The 18,420-nt window shown below is 37.1% G+C and overlaps 1 protein-coding gene across 8 annotated transcripts in view; it reads right to left on the bottom strand.

Annotated features, from left to right (window-relative positions):
* Nucleotides 1-18,420, bottom strand: part of PCGF5 (polycomb group ring finger 5) — a 123,587-nt gene that overhangs the window by 25,896 nt on the left and 79,271 nt on the right. For all 8 annotated transcript variants that reach the window (XR_006194744.1, XM_042909002.1, XM_042909001.1 and 5 more), the window contains exons 4-6: nt 17,830-17,885; nt 17,656-17,715; nt 15,017-15,165 (exon numbers count right to left, since the gene is read on the bottom strand). Coding sequence is in view for 7 of the 8 variants with exons in the window: in XM_042909002.1 (XP_042764936.1) it covers nt 15,017-15,165; nt 17,656-17,715; nt 17,830-17,885 (265 nt within the window). In the remaining variant the exon portion in view is untranslated. The remainder of the gene's footprint in view (nt 1-15,016; nt 15,166-17,655; nt 17,716-17,829; nt 17,886-18,420) is intronic.

The raw sequence follows: 18,420 nt of genomic DNA, 5'->3' as shown, positions 1-18,420 counted from the left end.
ATAGGATCAGCTTGTCAATTTCTGTAGAAACAGCAGTTAGAATTTGGGTTAGGGTTTTCACTAAATCTGACCAATTGGGGCAGGACTGCTGTCTTAACAATATTAAGTCTTCTAATCCATGAACGTGGGATATATTTCCATTTCTTAGGCCTTCTTCATTTCTATTAATGTTTTGCAGTTTTCAGCATATAAATCTTATGCTTTCTTAAATATATTAAGTATTTCTTTTTGATACTATTAGTGGATAAGGGTTCCAATACATCTGTCATCCTCTACATCCTCACCAACACTTGGTATTTTCTGTTTTGTTTTTGATAGTAGCCATCCTAATGAGCGTGAGGTAATGTTATTGTGGTTTTGATTTGCATTTCTCTGATGATTATTATGTTGAATATTTTTTCGTGTGTCTGTTGGCCATCTCTATGTCCTTGGAAAAATGTCTATTCAGGTCCTTTCTCCATTTTAAAAAATTGGGTTGTTTGGTGTTGAGTTGTTTAAGTTCTTTATATATTTTGGATATAAACTCCTAACAGATACATCATTTGCAAATATCTTCTCCTATTCAGTAGGTTGCCTTTTTGTTTTGCTGGCAGTTTCCTTTGCTGTGTCAAAGCTTTTTATTCTGGTATAGTCCCAACAGTTTATTTTTGCTTTTTCCCCCTTGCTCAAGGAGACATATCTGCAAATATGTTGGAAGAATTATGTCCAAGATATTACTACCTAAGTTTTTTTAGAAAACATAGAATTTTATGGTTTCAGATCTCACATTTAAGTCCTTAATCCATTCTGAGTTTTTGTGTATGATGTAATAAAGTGGTCCAATGTTATTCTTTTGCATGTAACTGTCCAGTTTTCTTAGCACCATTTATTGAAAAGATGATCTTTTCCTGATTGTACATCTCTGTCCCCTTTGTTGTAGGTTAATTGACCTTGTAAGTATGGGCTTTCCATTCTGTTTCATTGATCTATGTGTCTGTTTTTGTGCCAGTATGACACCGTTTTGATTACCATGGCTTTGTAGTAGATCCTGAAATCTGGGATCGTGGTGCCTCCAGCTTGGTTATTCTTAAGATTGCTTTGGATATTCAAAATCTTGTGGTTTCATACAAATTTTAGGATTATTTGTTCCAGTTATGTGAAAAATGCTATTTGTATTTTGATAGGAATTGCACCTAAATCTGTAGATTGCTTTCAGTAGTATGGACATTTTAGCAATATTAATTCTTCCAATCCATGAAAATATCTTTACATTTGTGGTATCTTCAATTTCTTTCATCAGTGTCTTCTAGTTTTCAGAGTATAGGTCTTTCACCTCTTTAAATTCCCTAGATAATTTATTATTTCTGGTACAACTGTCAATGAGATTGTTTTCCTAATTTCTCTTTCTGCTACTTTATTATTCATGTATAAAAATGCAACAGGTTTCTTTATATTAATATTATATTAATTTTAATGAAACTTTACTGAATTCATGTATTCTATAGTTTTCTGGTGGTTTTCCATATATAGTATCATTCATCGGCAATTAATGAGTTTAACTTCTTCCCCATCAATTTGGATGCCTTTTATTTCTTTTTCTTGTCTGATTGCTCAGCTAGGATTTCTAGTACATGATGAATAAAAGTGGTGAGAGTGGACATCCTTGTCTTGTTCCTGATCTCAGAGGAAAAGTTCTGTTTTTCATCACTGAATATGATGCTAGGTATGGGTTTTTCACATATGGCCTTTATTATTTTGAAGTATATTCCCTAAAATCAATGTTGTTGAGAGTTTTTATCGTGAACAAAGGTTGTATTTTTTGTCAAATGGTTTTTCTTAATCTAATGAGATAATTGTGGTTTTCATCCTTCCTCTTGTTAATGTGATATTAACACTGATTTGCCAATATTCATCCACCCTGTAATCCCTGGAATCCCACTTGATCATGGTAAATGATGCTTTTAATGTATCATTGAATTCAGCTTGCTAATATTTTATTGAGGAATTTTAAATCTATGCTCATCAGGGATGTTGGCCTGTAGTTTTCTTTTTCTGTAGTCTTTTTCTGGTTTTGGTATCAGGGTAATGCTGGCCTCATAGAATGAATTTTGAAGATTTCCTTCCTCTTCTATTTTTTGTAATAGTTTGAGAAGAATAGGTATTAACTCTTCTTTAAATGCAGGTAAAATCTGGGGCATCTGGGTGGCTCAGTCAGTTAAGTGTCCAACCTCAGCTCAGGTCATGATCTCACAGCTCCTCAGTTTGAGCTGCACGTCGGGCTCTGTGCTGACAGCTTGGAGCCTGGAGCCTGCTTTGGAATCTGTGTCCCCCTCTCTCTTTGCCCCTCCCCCGCTCGCACTCTATTTCTCAAAAATAAGTAAGCATTAAAAAAATTATTAAAAAAATTTAAATGTTTGGTAGAATTTATCTCTGAAACTATCTGATCCTTTGTTTTTTTGTTTTTTCAATTCTGTTACTATTAACCAGTCTGTTCAAATTTTTTACCTTTCCCTGATTCAGTTTTGGAAGACTGTATGTTTTTAGAAATTTATTCATTTCTTCTAGGTTGTCCCAATTTGTTCGCATAGGATTTTTCATAATATTCTCTTATAATTCTTTGTATTTCTGTGGTGTTCGTTGTTATTTCTCTTTTTTCATTTCTGGTATATTTGAGTCTTCATCTTTTTTTTCGTGATGAGTCTAGCTAAAAGTTTATCAAATTTTGTTTACCTTTTCAAAGAAACAGCTCTTGATTTCACTGAGTTTTTTTTTTTTTATCTCTATTTCATTTACTTCCACTCTAATCTTTATTAGTTCCTTCCTTTGCTAACATCAGGCTTTGTTCTTTTTCTAGTTCCTTTAAGTATAGAATTAGATTGTTTGAGATTTTTCTTGTTTCTTGAGATAGTCCTGTATTCCTATAAATGTTCCTCTTAGAACATTTGCTGCATCCCAATAATTTTGGATAGCTGTGTTTCCATTTTCATTTGTCTCCATGTATTTTTTGGTTTCCTCTGCAAGTTCTTTAATGACCCAATGGTTGTTGAGTATCATGTTGCTTAGCCTCCATGTGTTTGGTTGTTTTGTTTTTTTTTTTTTTCAGTATTTTTCTTGTAATTGGTTTCTAGTTTCACACCATTATGTTTATTTTTTTTTTAATTTGAGAAGTCCTTTTTTCATATTTTAGTTATATTTTAATATACAGTGCAACATGGGTGTCAGAAGTAGATTTCAGTGATTCATCACTTACATACAATATCCAGTGCTCATCACAAGTGCCCTCCTTAATACCCATCGAACGATCTAGCCCATCTCCTACTTTCCTCCTTCGTCAACTCAGTTTGTTCTGTATTGTTAAGAGTCTCTTGTGGTCTGTTTCCCTTTCTACTCTTTTTTCCTCCCCCTTCCCATCTGTTCATCTGTTTTGTTTCTTAAATTCCACATGAGTGAAATCATATATTTGTCTTTCTCTGATTGACTTATTTTGCTTAGCGTAATACATTCTAACTCTATCCACGTTGTTGCAAATGGCAAGATTTCATTTTTTGATGGCTGAGTAATATTCCATTGTACATATATACCACATCTTCTTTATCCACTCATCAGTTGATGGACATTTGGGCCCTCTCCATAGTTTGGCTGCTGTTGATAATGCTGCTATAAACATTAGGGTGCATGTACCCCTTTGAATGTGTATTTTTGTATCCTTTGGGTAAATACCTAATAGTGCAATTGCTGGATGGTAGGGTAGCTCTGTTTTTGGTTTTTTGAGGAACCTCCAGACTGTTCTCCAGAATGGCTACACCAGTTTGCATTCCCACCAACAGTGCAAGAAGGTTCCCCCTCTTCAACATCCTTGCCAATGCTTGTTGTTTCTTGTGTTGTTAATTTTAGCCATTCTGACAGGTGTGAAGTGGTATCTCATTGTGGTTTTGATTTGTATTTCCCTGATGATAAGTGATGTTGAGATTTCATGTGTCTGTTACCCATCTGGATGTCTTCTTTGGAAAAGTGTCTATTTATGTCTTCTGCCTATTTCTTAACCAGGTTGTTTGTTTTTTGGGTGTTGAGCTGGATAAGTTCTTTATTGATTTTGGATACCAACCCTTTATCAGATACGTTGTTTGCAAATATCTTCTACCATTGTGTAGGCTGCCTTTTAGTTTTGTTGATTGATTCCTTCACTGTGTAGAAGCTTTTTATCTGATGAGGTCCCAATGGTTCATGTTTGCTTTCGTTTCCCTTGCCTTTGGTGATGTGTCTAGTAAGAAGTTGCTCTGGCTAAGGTCAAAGAGGTTGCTGCCTGTGTTCTCCTCTAGGATTCTGATGGTTTCCTGTCAAATTTAGGTCTTTCATCCATTTTTAATTTACTTTTGTGTATGTTATAAGAAAGTGGTCCAGTCATTCTTTTGCATGTCGCTGTTCAGTTTTCCCAACACCATTTATTGAAGAGACTATTTTCCATTGGAGTTCTTTCCTGCTTTGTTGAAGATGAGTTGGCTGTATAGTTGTGGGCCCATTTCTGGGGTTTCTATTCCATTTCATTGATCTATGTGCTGGTTTTTGTGCCAGTATCATACTGTCTCAATGACTACAGCTTTGTAATATAGCTTGAAATCCAGGATCATGATGCCTCCAAGTTTTGTTTTTCTTTTTCAGGACTGTTTTGGCTATTCAGGGTCTTAAGCGGTTCCACACAAATTTTAGGATTGTTTGATCTAGCTCTGTGAAGAACACTGGTGGTATTTTGATAGGGATTGCATTAAATGTATAGATTGCTTTGGGTAGTATAAACATTTTAACAATGTTTGTTCTTCTAATCCATGAGCATGGAATGTTTTCCATTTCTTTATGTCCTCTTCAAAGTATATAAATCAATTAATGACAAACACCCAGAAACCCAATAATGATACAATAATAGTAAGGGACTTTAATACCTCACATACAGCAATGGACAGATTATCTAAGCAGAAAATCAGTAAGGAAACAATGGCTATGAATGACACATTGGCCTGCCTGGATGGACTTAACAGATACATTGAGAACATTTCATTCTAAAGCAGCAGAATACACATTTTTCTCAAATGCACATGGAACATTCTCCAGAATAGATCACATACTGGGTCACAAATCAGCCCTGAATAGGTACAAAAAGATCGAGATCATACCATGCATATTTTCAGATCGCAATGCTATGAAACTTGAATTCAACCACAGGAAAAAATTTTGAAATCCCTCAAATACATGGAGATTAGAGAACATCCCACTAAAGAATTAATGGGTTAAACAGGAAATGAATGAAGAAATAGAAAAATACATGAAAGCAAATGAAAATGAAAACATGACAGTCAAACCCTTTGGGATGAAGCAAAGGCAATCCTAGAGGAAAGTATATAGCAATTCAGGCCTATTTCAAGAAGCAAGAAAGGTCTCAAATATACAATCTAACCTTATACTTAAAGGAGCCAGAAAAGGAACAGCAAATAAACCTAAAGCCAGCAGAAGGGAAATAATAAAGATTAGAGCAGAAATAATATAGAAAACAAACAAAAAAAACCCCAGTAGAACAGATGAATGAAACTAAAAGCTGATTCTTTGAAAGAATTCACAAAATTGGTAAACCCCTAGCCAGACTTACCAAAAAGAAAAGAGAAAGGACCCAAAGAGATCACAAACAAAAGAGATCACAACCAACACCACAGAAATACAAACAATTATAAGAGAATAATATGAAAAATTATATGCCAACAAATTAGGCAGTCTGGAAGAAATGGACAAACTCCTAGAAACTCACAAACTACCAAAACTGAAACAGGAAGAAATAGAAAATTTAAACAGACCCATAAACAGCAAAGAAATTGAATTTGTTATCAAAAATCTCCCAACAAACAAGAGTCCTGGGCCAGATGGCTACCCTGGGGAATTCTACCAGATATTTAAAAAGAGTTAAACCTATTCTCAAACTGTTCCAAAAAAATAGAAATGGAAGGAAAGTTTCCAAACTCCTATGAAGCCAGGCAGCATTAATTCCAAAACCAGACCTCACTAAAAAGGAGAATTACAGGCTAATATCTCTGATGAAGCTGGGTGCAAAAATTCTCAACAAGTTCCTAGCAAATTGAATTCAACAGTACATTAAAAGAATTATTCACCATGAGCAAGTGGGATTTATTCCTGGATTGCAGGGCTGGTTCAGTATTTGCAAATCAATCAGTGTGATACACCCCACTAATAAAAGAAAGGGTAAGAACCATATGATCCTGTCAATAGATACAGACAAAGCATCTGTCAAAATACAGCATCCGTTCTTGGTAAAAACCCTCGATAAAGGAGGGATAGATGGAGCATACCTAAACATCATAAAGGCCATATATGAAAGACCCACAGCTAATACCATCTTCAATGGGGAAAAACTGAGAGCTTTCCCCTATGGTCAGAAACAAGACAAGATGTCCACTCCCACCATTACTATTTAATACAGTACTGGAAGTCTTAGCCTCAGCAATCAGACAATAAAAAGAAATAAAAGGCATACAAATTGGCAATAAAGAAGTCAAACTTTCACTATTCACAAATGACATGGATGGTACTATATGTAGAAAACCCTAAAGACTCCACCAAAAAAATTGCTAGAACACATGAATTCAGCAAAGTTGCACGATAAAAATCAGGAAGAAATCTGTTGCATTTTTATACACCAATAATGAAGGAGCAGAAAAAGAAATCAAGGAATCAATCCCATTTACAGTTGTACCTAAAACAATAAGATACCTAGGAATAAACCTTTCTAAAGAGACAAAAGATCTGTACTCTGAAAACTATAGAAGAGTTATGAAAGATAGTTTCATACCATTATGATTGAGAAAGATGCTTGGTATGATTTTAGTCTTAAGTTTATCAAGACTTGTTTTGTGGCCTAATATGCAGTCTGTCCTAAAGAATGTTCCATGTGCATGGGGTGCCTGGGTGGCTCAGTCAGTTAAGCGTCTGACTTCAGCTCAGGTCATGATCTCACGGTTTGTGGGTTTGAGCGCCGCCATCAGGCTCTGTGCTGACAGCTCAGAGCCCGAGGCCTGCTTCAGATTCTGTGTCTCCCTTGCTCTCTGCCCCTCCCCCACTTAGTGCTCTGTCTCTCAAAAATAAATAAACGTTAAAAAAAAAAAATAATGTTCCATGTGCACTTCAAAAGAATGTGTATTCTATTTTTGGAAGGACTACTGTGTGTATGTTTGTTAGGTCCATACTTAAATCTGTTAAGTTCTATATATATCTGGTCTGATGTGTTATTCAAAACCATTGTTTCCTTGTTGATTTTATGTCTGGATGATCTATGTTAAGTGTGATGTTAAAGTACCCTGCTATTATTGCATTATTTTCAATTTCTCCCTTTATGTATGTTAATATTTGCTTTATGTATTTAGGTTCTCCTATGTTCGGTGCATAGATAGTTATAATTGTAAATACTTTTATTGGCTTGATCCCTTTATCATTATGGTGCCCTTCTTTGTCTCTTGCTACAGTCTTTGTTTTAAAGTCTATTTTGTCCAATAAAAGTATTGCTATCCTGCCCTTTTCTTTTCCTTGCTTCCATTTGCACAGAACATCTCTTTCTCCCCCTACACTTTGGTCTGAAGTGTGTGTCTCTTATAGGTACCATATAGATGGGTCATTTTTAAAAATCCATTCAGTCACCCTACATCTTTTGACTGAAGCATTTAGTCCATTTACATTTAAAGTAATCAATAGGTATATACTTATTTCCATTTTGTTAATTGTTTTCTGGTTGTTTTATATTTCTTCTCTGTTCCTTTCTTTTTCTTCTGCTCTCTTGCGGTTTGATGGCTTTCTTTAGCGTTCTGCTTAGATTCTTTGCTCTTTATTTTTTTTCTGTGTATCTATTATAGGTTTTTGATTTGTGGTTACATTTGGCTCATATATAACATCCTATGTGTACAGCACAGCTTGGATGAGCTTGATGATCTCTTAAGTTTAAACACATTCTAAAAGCATTAAATTTTTACTCCTTCCTCCACATTTTATGTATTTTACACCTTTCTATTTTATGTATCCCTTGACTAATTTTTGTAGATAGAACTGATTTTACTACTTTGTGTAAAGCAATACAGGTTCCCCCTGCTTTCATACTTTTCTTATTTCTAGTTATGGCCTTTTTTTTCTACTTAAAGAGTTTCATGTAGTGTTTCTTACAAGGTTAGTTTAGTGGTGATTAAATCTTTTAACTTTTTTGTCTGAGAAACTCTTATCTCTCCCTCATTTCCGAAAGACAAATTTTCCAGGTAGAGTATTCTTGGCTGTAGGTTTTATGTTTTTTCCTTTAGCACTTTGAATATATCATGCCACTCCCTTCTGGACTGCAAAATTTCTGTTGAAAAATCAGCTGATGTTCTTAAAGGGTTTCCCTTGTATGTAACTCAGTTTTTTCACTACTTGTAAGATTCTTTGTCATTACTTTTTGCCATTTTAATTATTACCTGTTGTCATGTGGACTTCCTTGGGTTCACCTTGTGAGGGACTCTCTGTAATTCCTGGATGTGGATGTCTATTTCCTTCCCCGGATTAGGAAAGTTTTCAGCAATTATTTCTTCAAATAAGTTTTCTGCCCTCTTCTCTCTTCTACTTCTGGAATCGCTATAACATGAATGTTTTTATACTTGATGATGTGGCAAATTTCCCTTAACCTTAATTTTTATTTTTTATCATTTTTTTCTTTTTGTGTTTCAGCTTGGTTGCTTTCTATTACCCTTTCAGATTGCTGATCCATTCTTCTGCAGCCTCTAATCTGCTGTTGATTCTCTCAAATGTATTCTTCATTTCAGTTCCCATATGCTTAGCTCTAACTAGTTCTTTTTTATATCTACCTCTTTGTTAAAAATTTCTCAGTGAGTTCCTCCACTCTTTTCTCAAGTCTTATGAGAAACTTTATGACCATTATTTTGAACTCTTTATCAGGGATGTTTCTTATCTCCATTTCATTTAGCTCTTCTGTGATTTTTTTTTTTTTTTTTTTTCCATTTGGGACATATTCCTCTGTCTCCTCATTTTGTCTAACTCTCTGCTTCTATGTATTAGCCAAGTCAGCTATACCTCCTGGTCTTGAAATAAGTGGTCCTGTGTAGAAGAGGTTCTGTGGTGCCCTGTAGCACAATAGAATAAGGTGCTCCAGGGGTGTCCCTGTGTGGGCTGTGTGCACCTTCCTGTTGTGGCTGAGCTGTGATTGCTGTGGACATGCTTGTGAGTGAAGCCGGTCTTCAGCCTAGCTGACCACAATGACCCACTTCACTTGCCGTGGGCACACTGTGCAGGGTTTGTTCCCCATGCTGTTAAGAGGTCTGTCTGAAGCTGTCATGGGCTTGCTGGTGGGTGGAGTCAGCACACAGGCTAGTTGTCTTCACTTAGCTGCAGGGAAATGTGCAATGATGGGCAGGGCTTGATTCTTGCATGGCCAACTCAGAGGCTTGGCTGCAGCTGCCATGGGCTCACTGGTGGGTGGGGCTGGTACTGAGCTTAGCCATCTGCAATTAGTTTCTGCATCAGCTGCAGGTGCACTGACAGGCAGGGCTTGCTCCCTTGGTAGCCAGCTAAAAAGCCTGGCTGTAGAAACTAAGGGTGTGTGGTTTGTGGGGTTAAATGTCCCCCTCTCCAGAGCAGGAGTCACTTTGGAGTGGTGCCAGTCCTGGCTGGGGTTGCCTATTGGGCACGGCAGGGCAAGTGCCACTTTGGAGGGATGTCTGCAGAACTGAATGTGTCGGGTGGGGCAAATCTGCAGGGGAATCCTGGGGTGCGTCTTGTGGTGCTAGCAAGGTAGATGTAGAGTGTCAGAACTGGCTTCTGTAGGTGTCCAGCTGCCTAGGCTGGGAGAGGGCAAGAAATATGGCACCTGCAAGCAGTTTTGTTCCCAGAGAAATCTTCTGCAGGTCCCTCCCCTTCTGGTACAGATCCTAAGATTAGTCAATAAATATCCTTCGTGTATACCTCAAATACTTTTCAAAATGCTGTGTGCTGTGCTGTGTCTCAGGGCACGTTATTTAGAGAGCCAACACACTAAGTGTGGGGACTTGGTTTCCTATCACCCTCTGGCTCTCCTAGGGTTAAGCCCCACTTATTTTCAAAGGCATTATAGGGACTCATCTTCCCAGTGTGCATCCCCAGGGCTGGGGTGACTCATTAGGGGTCTAATCCCCTTGCTCCTCTGTGCTTGTGATATCCCTCTTGTCTGTGGTTAGCATGGTTCCCAACAAAATCTTCACTCCTTTTACCCTTTTTGATGTAGCCTTCTTTCTATGACTAGCTATGGAAGATCTGTTCTGCCAGTCTTGAAGTCAGTTTTAGAGTTAGTTACAATCGACGTAGTAGCTGTCTTGGTGTGTCTCTGGGACGTGGCAAGCTCAAGATCCCGTTTGGCCCTCAGCTTTGCTCTGCTCTTACACTTTCATTTAAATGTTTACAGATGGTTTCTTTTAGTTCTATGTACACATTTAAAATGGATTACTTAAAATCTATATCTAGTAATAAGTCCAATGTCTGGACTTCTCCAGGGGCAGATTTTTTTTTTTTTTTAATTTAGAGTAAGTGTGTGAATGGGGGAAAGGGTCAGGGGTGGAGGGGAGATGAAGGAAGGAAGGAAGGAAGGAAGGAAGGAAGGAAGGAAGGAAGGAAGGAAGAGAAAGAGAGAGAGAGACAGACAGACAGACTGACTCTACACTCAGCATGGAGCCTGATGCAGGGCTTGATCCCATGGACACTAGGCTCATGATCTGAGCCAAAATCAAGAGTCGGATGCTCAAGTGACTGAGCCACCCAGGCGCCCCTTCAGGGACAGTTTTAATTGACTACTTTTTTTTTTGCCCTGTATATGAGTTGTGCTTTATTTCTATTCATCTCGTAATTTTTTGTTGAAAACTTGATGTTTAAAGTAATATAATGTGGCAACAATGGAATCAGGTTCCCACCTGCCTCTTAGGGTTTGTTACTGTGTCTGTATCTTGCTGTTTCTCTTTGTTTAGTGACTTTCCTAAACTAATTCTGTGAAGCTGGTATTCTTTACAGTATGTACCCACTTAAGTTTCCACTTCACGGCTGGCTAGTGATTGAACAGAGATTTCCTTATACACTTGGAACCAATAAATCTCCCAATCTTTGCTAATCGACTGTTTGAGGGCACACCTTCAACATTCAACCAGGCTGTTGACAATTCTGCCTTAGTCTTTCACATCCTGACTCTGTACAGAGCCTCAAGATCAGCCAGAGGTGAGAGCTTAAGGCCTACTTAGGTCTTTCTTGAGCATGTACACAGTCCTATCTACATGCTTAAAATTGTAGATTGTTAGAGCTTTTCAAAGTCCCTATAGACTTTGATATCTATGGACCTCTTATTCACCAGCTTTTTCTTTTAAGCTTTTTGGTTGTCTATGGTTTGCCCCAAATGTTAGCTATACCTCAGACAGCCATGAAGTTAAAGTATTTGTAATTGGTTCTGAAAAATGCTCCACCCTTCCCAGACCACAGAGGTGTTTTCTACTGGGCAAGCTCCGTATCAGGTCTAATATGGACAGCCTTGTAAGTGGGGTATTCGAGGAACCACCAGTCTGGTCAAATAGTGATAATTATTTGGTAATTCGGCTTTGAAAGAGCTCCACCTTTGTTTTGTCCCTTTGGTGCCTGAGAGGTTGCAGTGGAAAAGTGGGCTCTTCTTTTTCAAGGCTACTCCTGAGCTGGAGAGCAGGGGATTGGACTAAGGCAAGTTAAAATGCCACAAAACTCACTGTTCACACCGTTTTCTTGATTAAATGCTCCATGGGCTTCTGCAAGCTTTTGAGAGGTAATTTCTTTTCTTTCTTTTTTTTTTTTTTTTTTTTTTTGGCAGTTTTTTCACTGCTTTTATGGAGGAGTGAATTTTTGAAGGTCCTCACTCTACTATTTTCACAGTCTTCCTGCTCCCGACTTTGATTTTTGGGATTACAAAAACAGCAGGTATACTATATCAACTGTATGTGCAACTACATCACCCCCACATTTGAAAAGCACAGCCTACTCCACAGAAGTGAGGTGGCTGAGAAGGCTATCAAGAAACACAGACAGGGTTTCTTTGCCTTTAAGGGGTTTACAATCTAGTCTGAAGGACAAGACATATACTCAAAAGATAAAAGTATCAGTACCTGAAAACTTCAGGAACACAATAAATGCTGACTGGATAAATAACAACCTGAGTTATAAATGCAAATCCTACAGAATCTCAGAGAAGGGATTGAGTAGGGTTGAAAACTGCATCACAAGAAGGAGGTCTCTGCTTGGGTCTTGACAGAAACATAGCAAAGTGGTGAAATGAGGCAAGAACGTGCCAGAAAAGGAAGTGTTTCTCAGTTTGAGAGGGTTTTAAATATTCTTAATACGAGCCTTTATGTATTCTGGATGCAAATCCTTTGTCAGATATATGGCAATAATCATTTGTCTTGAGACGAGGGTTCACTCATAAGTATAATGGGAGATAAACTTATCAAGATGGGGTTTAGTTAGTGGAAGGCCCTGAATGCTAACATAAGTGAGACTTGATTCTGTAGGCTGGAAGGTGGCAAACGACGGCCACAGACTTCAAGCCAAAATTACCTATTTTTGTAGGTAAGGTTTTATTGGAACACAATCATGCCAGTTCATTCACTATGGTCGAAGGCTGCTGTAGTGCTACAATAAGTAAGCTGAAAAGTTGCAAAAGAGAACGTATGTCATCTCTCCTTTTGTATCTTTGTTGGGAGTTCCACAGAGCCTAAAATATTTTCTATCTGACCCTAATATTGGCCATGACTCTGGCCCACACCTTCAGGCTATAGCCTCAGCCCTGGATGATAAGATTGTTTAAAAAAATCTAGGAAAAAGGTGAGCAGCACTAGATGAGGCAAAGTTTTCAGGACTTACGGCTTGTTGAAGGGAGACAGTAAAAAGTGAGAGATGACTCCAAGGTTTTGAACTTGTAGGACTAGGAAAAAGATGGCAGTCCTAACTGAAGTAGAACGTTTGGAGTAAAGTTAGGTGAAAGTATAATGAATCTGTCTTTAAACATACTAAGTTTCAGGTGTTAGTGAAACTTTCAACCGGGATATTTAATAGTCAGAGACTTAATACTTCAACATGGGAGGGATAACAGAGTTGGAAATGGGGATTTAAAAGTTCTCTGTAGAGTTGAAGCCACAGAGAATCGTACTGAACTCCTAGGATAAATCCAGAGAAAGGATAATTGAGTGGAAGACTAGTATTAGGAGATACTCACATATATCAAGTAGAAGACTGGAAGAAGTGGAGACAGTGGAGGAAGGGCCAGAGAGGAAGGTGGGAATCAGGGTAGCAAAGCAGAAGTCATAAAAGCTGTGAAAGCTGTTTTATGTATAGAAGGCACAAGGATGAACAAAACTCTAAAAAGGAAAGAGTGAATGGATAGAGGGTCAACTGGAACGGCAGAGTGTCAAAGTTGTCAAAAGAGAGTATCAAGGCAAGGGGTAATTTTTCAGATGAATCTCTAAAATGCAGTGCTTTATAACTTTCATACTAGAAATCCTACAGGAAGTAGACTTCACATTTATTTATGAAAAGATATTCAGCTTTTCTACTGATTTAATTTTCATTACAAGACAGTAACTCGTGTCAGACAGCTAAAGGATGATCACAATCGCTATTAAGAAGAATCTCTTAAAAAGAGGATTACAGAAATGATTGGCAATAAGAGAGAAATGTAAGGTTATTAAAAAGACTTACGAAAAGCAAGGAGTGCTGCACCAGGACATAAGAAACAACAGAGAAGCCTGGAAGGATAAATAGGTCTGGTAACCACTTCTCTAAAGACTGCTGCTGTTGATTACATGCCTTGTCCAACCAGCCCCTCTTATCTAAACCCATTATTTTATTATAACTGTTTGGCTGCACGCGTAGGTCCTAACTAAAGTTCCCTGAGTGAAACATTTTTTTTCTTATCACTTATATCTTCACTGAATCCCCTTGCTCCTACATACTCTCTGTTGTAAGATGCTAGGAAAACTTAATCTGAGTTGAAAATTATTTGTTTTTAATTTCCTAATAGGAAAATATCATTAAATGTATTAGTGAAGAATCTAACCCACTCACCTACAGATTTAAACAGAGCAAGTAAGTAAAAGAAAACAAGAAACAATGAATACAGATAGGTATTTGAATAAAATATGGAGTATAAAGAGAGAAACAATATTCTCAATCACTGATATTTGCTAGGACAAATGGACAAAAATATATTTAAGAGCTAAAGTAGTGAACATTTATAATGAAAAGGGAAGTGCCTTGCAATAAAAAAGCAGAAAACAATATTTAAACAATACCATGTAAAGACCAAAGAAAATAAATAAAACTGAATAGGGTGTTTTAAACTCTTCAGTATATACATTTTTTTTAAAAAAGTTTGAATTAGAAAATACAGGGAGAAACAGAATTAGAAACAGAGATTCTACAGGAAATGTCTGGGAGACTTCAGGAACTTTAAAAGTTCGTAGGCACTTTATGACACCCAATTTTACTTCAAAACTAATTATATTATGTATGAAATGTATTAGTCATGTCATGGATAGCTTTTTGAATTGCAAATAAAAACAGAAAAATAGGAAAATGAAGAGGGTATGAATGAAAGAGTTGGAGGCAGTGCCCATGATGTAATGATGGGAGTCTGAATTGGTTACTACACATAAGAAGGGAGAAACAATGTATATGAACTCCCAACAAAAGTATAAAAGGAGGTAACAGAGAAAAGAGGCGTGATTCTTGAAATTAGCCACTAGGTGGTGGCATTGGCCCAGGACTGTTCAGTTGTGAAGGCTGGAAATCAGGCGCCTGGAGTAAGCAACCGTGTCGTCCCTTGTAGCTACGAGACTGTGAGAGAATGACATTCTACTTGATAATGTTAACAAAAATTTTGAAAGCAAACACCAGCTAAATTCATCAACAAATTATCAAAGGTTTACTATGAAATGATTACTAAAAAATATAACTTTGCTCATCCACTCACCTTTACTACATTGTCTCCTGACTGTCCATTATTTCGTAAACAATCTAGACATATAGCAATTTGTGGGTCACTTCTGTGATAGTCTTTATCATCTTGATTTTCATCACCTTCTTCATCTACTTTAGGTTTGTCAACTTTTGAAGTATCATCTGCATAATTTAAACAAAACTAAGTTAGATGGAACTCAAAGTTGATTTTAAAGTTAAGCAACAGTATATTCATCATCAAAACAAAAATGTTTAAAAGACATTTCTTAGTTTTTGATTGAAGAATAACTAAAAATTGTAATATCTTTAAAATGTTCCAACCAATTCAACAATGGAGATATTTTTAAAAAGCCATCAGTGACTCACTGACATGGCTTAAAATTTCTAGACTTACTGGGGACATCCAAATGAAAGATTCAGGACTAGCTATATCTGGCCACAAAGATGATCGCAATTGGTGATTAGATCACTTAGAAAAAATATTCCAACTTCTATATACATTCAAATTTGAAACTAAGTACTCTTTTCAAAATATAAAATATTCTTTGAGTTCTCAACATTTCAAATTATTAAACAGTCATAAAATCAGTTAGTGAAATGAGTAGAATGAGTTAGCTTTTGAAACATGTATGTAGCTGTGTAACATTAACAATCCATTAGGGAAGTCTGGATAGCATACGTCGTGTTACAGACAAGTGTATTTAGCCTATGAAATACCTGCAGCCTACATTGCAACTCCATGTGCTGACTCCCTTATTTACAGAGTCCCTTTAACTCTGTGGTGGATATGCATTGTGCTAGGCTTGAGGGAATATTGAAACTAGAGTGTTATCATCCTCACCCTCATAGTGGTCAGGGTACAGGAAGAGATACAGGCAAGTAAGGAAAACAGACAGATGGGAGAAATATGATAAGGACTTTGATGGAAGAGGTAAAAACAGACTATGTGGAAACATGCAAGAGAGGTAATAAATCCAAACTTTGGGGTGAAGCAGAGATTCAGGGAAGATTTCCAGATAAACTATCTCTAAGCTGAAACCTGAAAGAGCTAGCCAGTTAAGCATTACAGTATACAAAGTCCCAGAAAGAAAAAATGACAGAAAAAATGACTAAAAAAAAAGCTCCTCTTTAATGACTAGTAACAGCATCACAGTTATATCATAAAGGGCAGGTGGGTTCTCTTTCTTCTGCATTCTTTCTTCTACATATTTATATGGAGCCCAAGTAGACAGGGTGGGTTTTTATGAACCGACCTCCCAGGCTCCAAGAAAAGATCCAAATTCTCTACCCAAACTAAGAGCAAACATTGTAAAATACTTTAAAAAGAGAGAGAGATGGGTAAAGGGAGGTCCACACACAGGAGGCTGTGGTCCTTTGTGAGTCTTGTAAGATACAGAGTCATCGACTAAACCTACTACGTAAAAGCTTCTGATAACAGTCCCTTGGGTTCCTGCCCTCTTGAAAAGACAGTCAAAAATTGGAACATTTAGTCAACTTTAAATTATTTGCACTTTTATTAGAGCACTACTGTCTAAACTGCAATGTACACTTGGTAAAACAAAGCCTTTAGCAAAGTCTTTTTTTTTTTTTTTTTGTCTGATTTGGCTTCTTTGCCCATTTTGTTGTTATAGATAATAAGCCCTTACTATCTTATTCCAGTCATTGAAAGCTATTCTCAAACCTCCCCTGCTTTGGAAGCCAGCCTTGAACAGTTAATAAAACCATGATCCTCAGTTTACAGATGAAAAGAGAAAGAGAGCATTTCCTCACCCATACTAATGATGTATAATTGACAATCCTATGATCTTAAGGGAAAACCAAGGGTAAGAGACTGAGCTCACAATGAGCCTATAAAAACATACATCCTTAAAAGATTTTAGTGGTATTCAGGCTCTCCTGAAATAAATATCATATTAGAAAACAATGGGAAAGGATCTAGTTCCTTCTAATTTCAGGTATGGTGTACTTTTTTTCCCCCCCTTTGTGTGAATTATACATACTAAAAGCCTTTTCTCTGCCCAGTAATGTTTGCTATTTTGCTGACATTATTAAAAATTACTGATGGCTGAGTCTCCTGGGATCCAAAAGAGAAATTTGGACACTCAGCATAAGTGATGGAGAAAATCCCCATAAGCGACTAGAAATATTTTTTAAATCCCCAAATATACAAATCTGTATCATCTGAGTTCCACCTATAAAAACTTAATTCCAGATTATCAGAGCATAGAAAGACCCCCTATTTTGGCACTCAGCCACATCTTGGTTCCTTCTCTTACTAAAATAAACACATAAACTAAAATAAATAAAACAGAAAACCCCTCCGTGTTTAGCTGCAGACTATGGCTATTAGAGTTTCCTTCAGCTCTCCAGCAAATATTGCTATAATCAGTAGTCAGTTTTTAGTCTTAACTCCCTTTTCTCTTCCCAAAGTCCAATTTCCTCTATTTCCAATTACCTTCAACTGCCATAACTCCAGATTTACATATATGTATATAACATCTCATGATTTTATGTAAAAGGTTCACAATGTAAATAAAGGGGTACATGAATTTTGTACAGGATAAATTTGAGCTTGAAGAGATATTAGTTCACCAAAGCTACATAAAGCTAACCGATTTGAGAGATTGTACCAGAGAAAAAAGAAAAAGTCACCTTGTCCATTTTCTTGAGGCTTATTTTTCTTCCAAAATTCAGATTCACGCTCAAGTTCTTCTAATTTAAAAGAAAAAAAAAGTATAAGAATAACAGAAACAATCACAAAATCTTTAATAGAAATGCTGACTTCACAGAACACAAAAATCTGCAAGAAGCCAAAAAGCAACTTACGTTCTCGCAGTCCAGGGACCAGCTTAAATATAATTTCCTCTAATGTATTATCCAACCTTCCAAAGAGGAAAAAAGAGAATATACTAACAATGAAGATATCAAAATCCAATATGTAAAGAGTTTGAGATCTGTATCTTACACGTATTGCAAAATTCAGAACATACACAATTTTAGCACATCCACTATACCAAACTCCTCTGCATTTAGAGTGCACCCATTTCCAGCCTTTCCCACAGTGTCAGATCCATGACAAAAATGGTCCCAGAGTCCCCAGCTCTCTACATCTCCACTCTCTGATCAGGACTCTGAAATCCCTCCCTTGATTAAAGGATGGCATCTATTTCCCCATCTCAACAATCTATATGGGCTAGCCTTGAAACGTGCTTAGGCCAACGGAATGTGGCCCAAATGACACTGTGCTGGGTTCTGAGCCAAAGAGGCCTCCTGTGCTCCGTGCGCTCTCTCTCTCAGAATCCTGCCATCATGAGAACAAGTCAGGAGGACAGGACACCACGTACGAGCCAAGCTGCCCTGATGAGACCACTTTTGACTCATTCATTCACTGTGGTCTTCTGAGTGAGTCCAGCCAAG

This window comes from Panthera leo, chromosome D2 (assembly GCF_018350215.1).
Source record: "Panthera leo isolate Ple1 chromosome D2, P.leo_Ple1_pat1.1, whole genome shotgun sequence".
Classification (NCBI taxonomy): Eukaryota; Metazoa; Chordata; class Mammalia; order Carnivora; family Felidae; genus Panthera; species Panthera leo.
The sequence above is the reverse complement of the archived record's forward strand: the minus strand, read 5'-3'. Positions and strand labels throughout refer to the sequence as shown.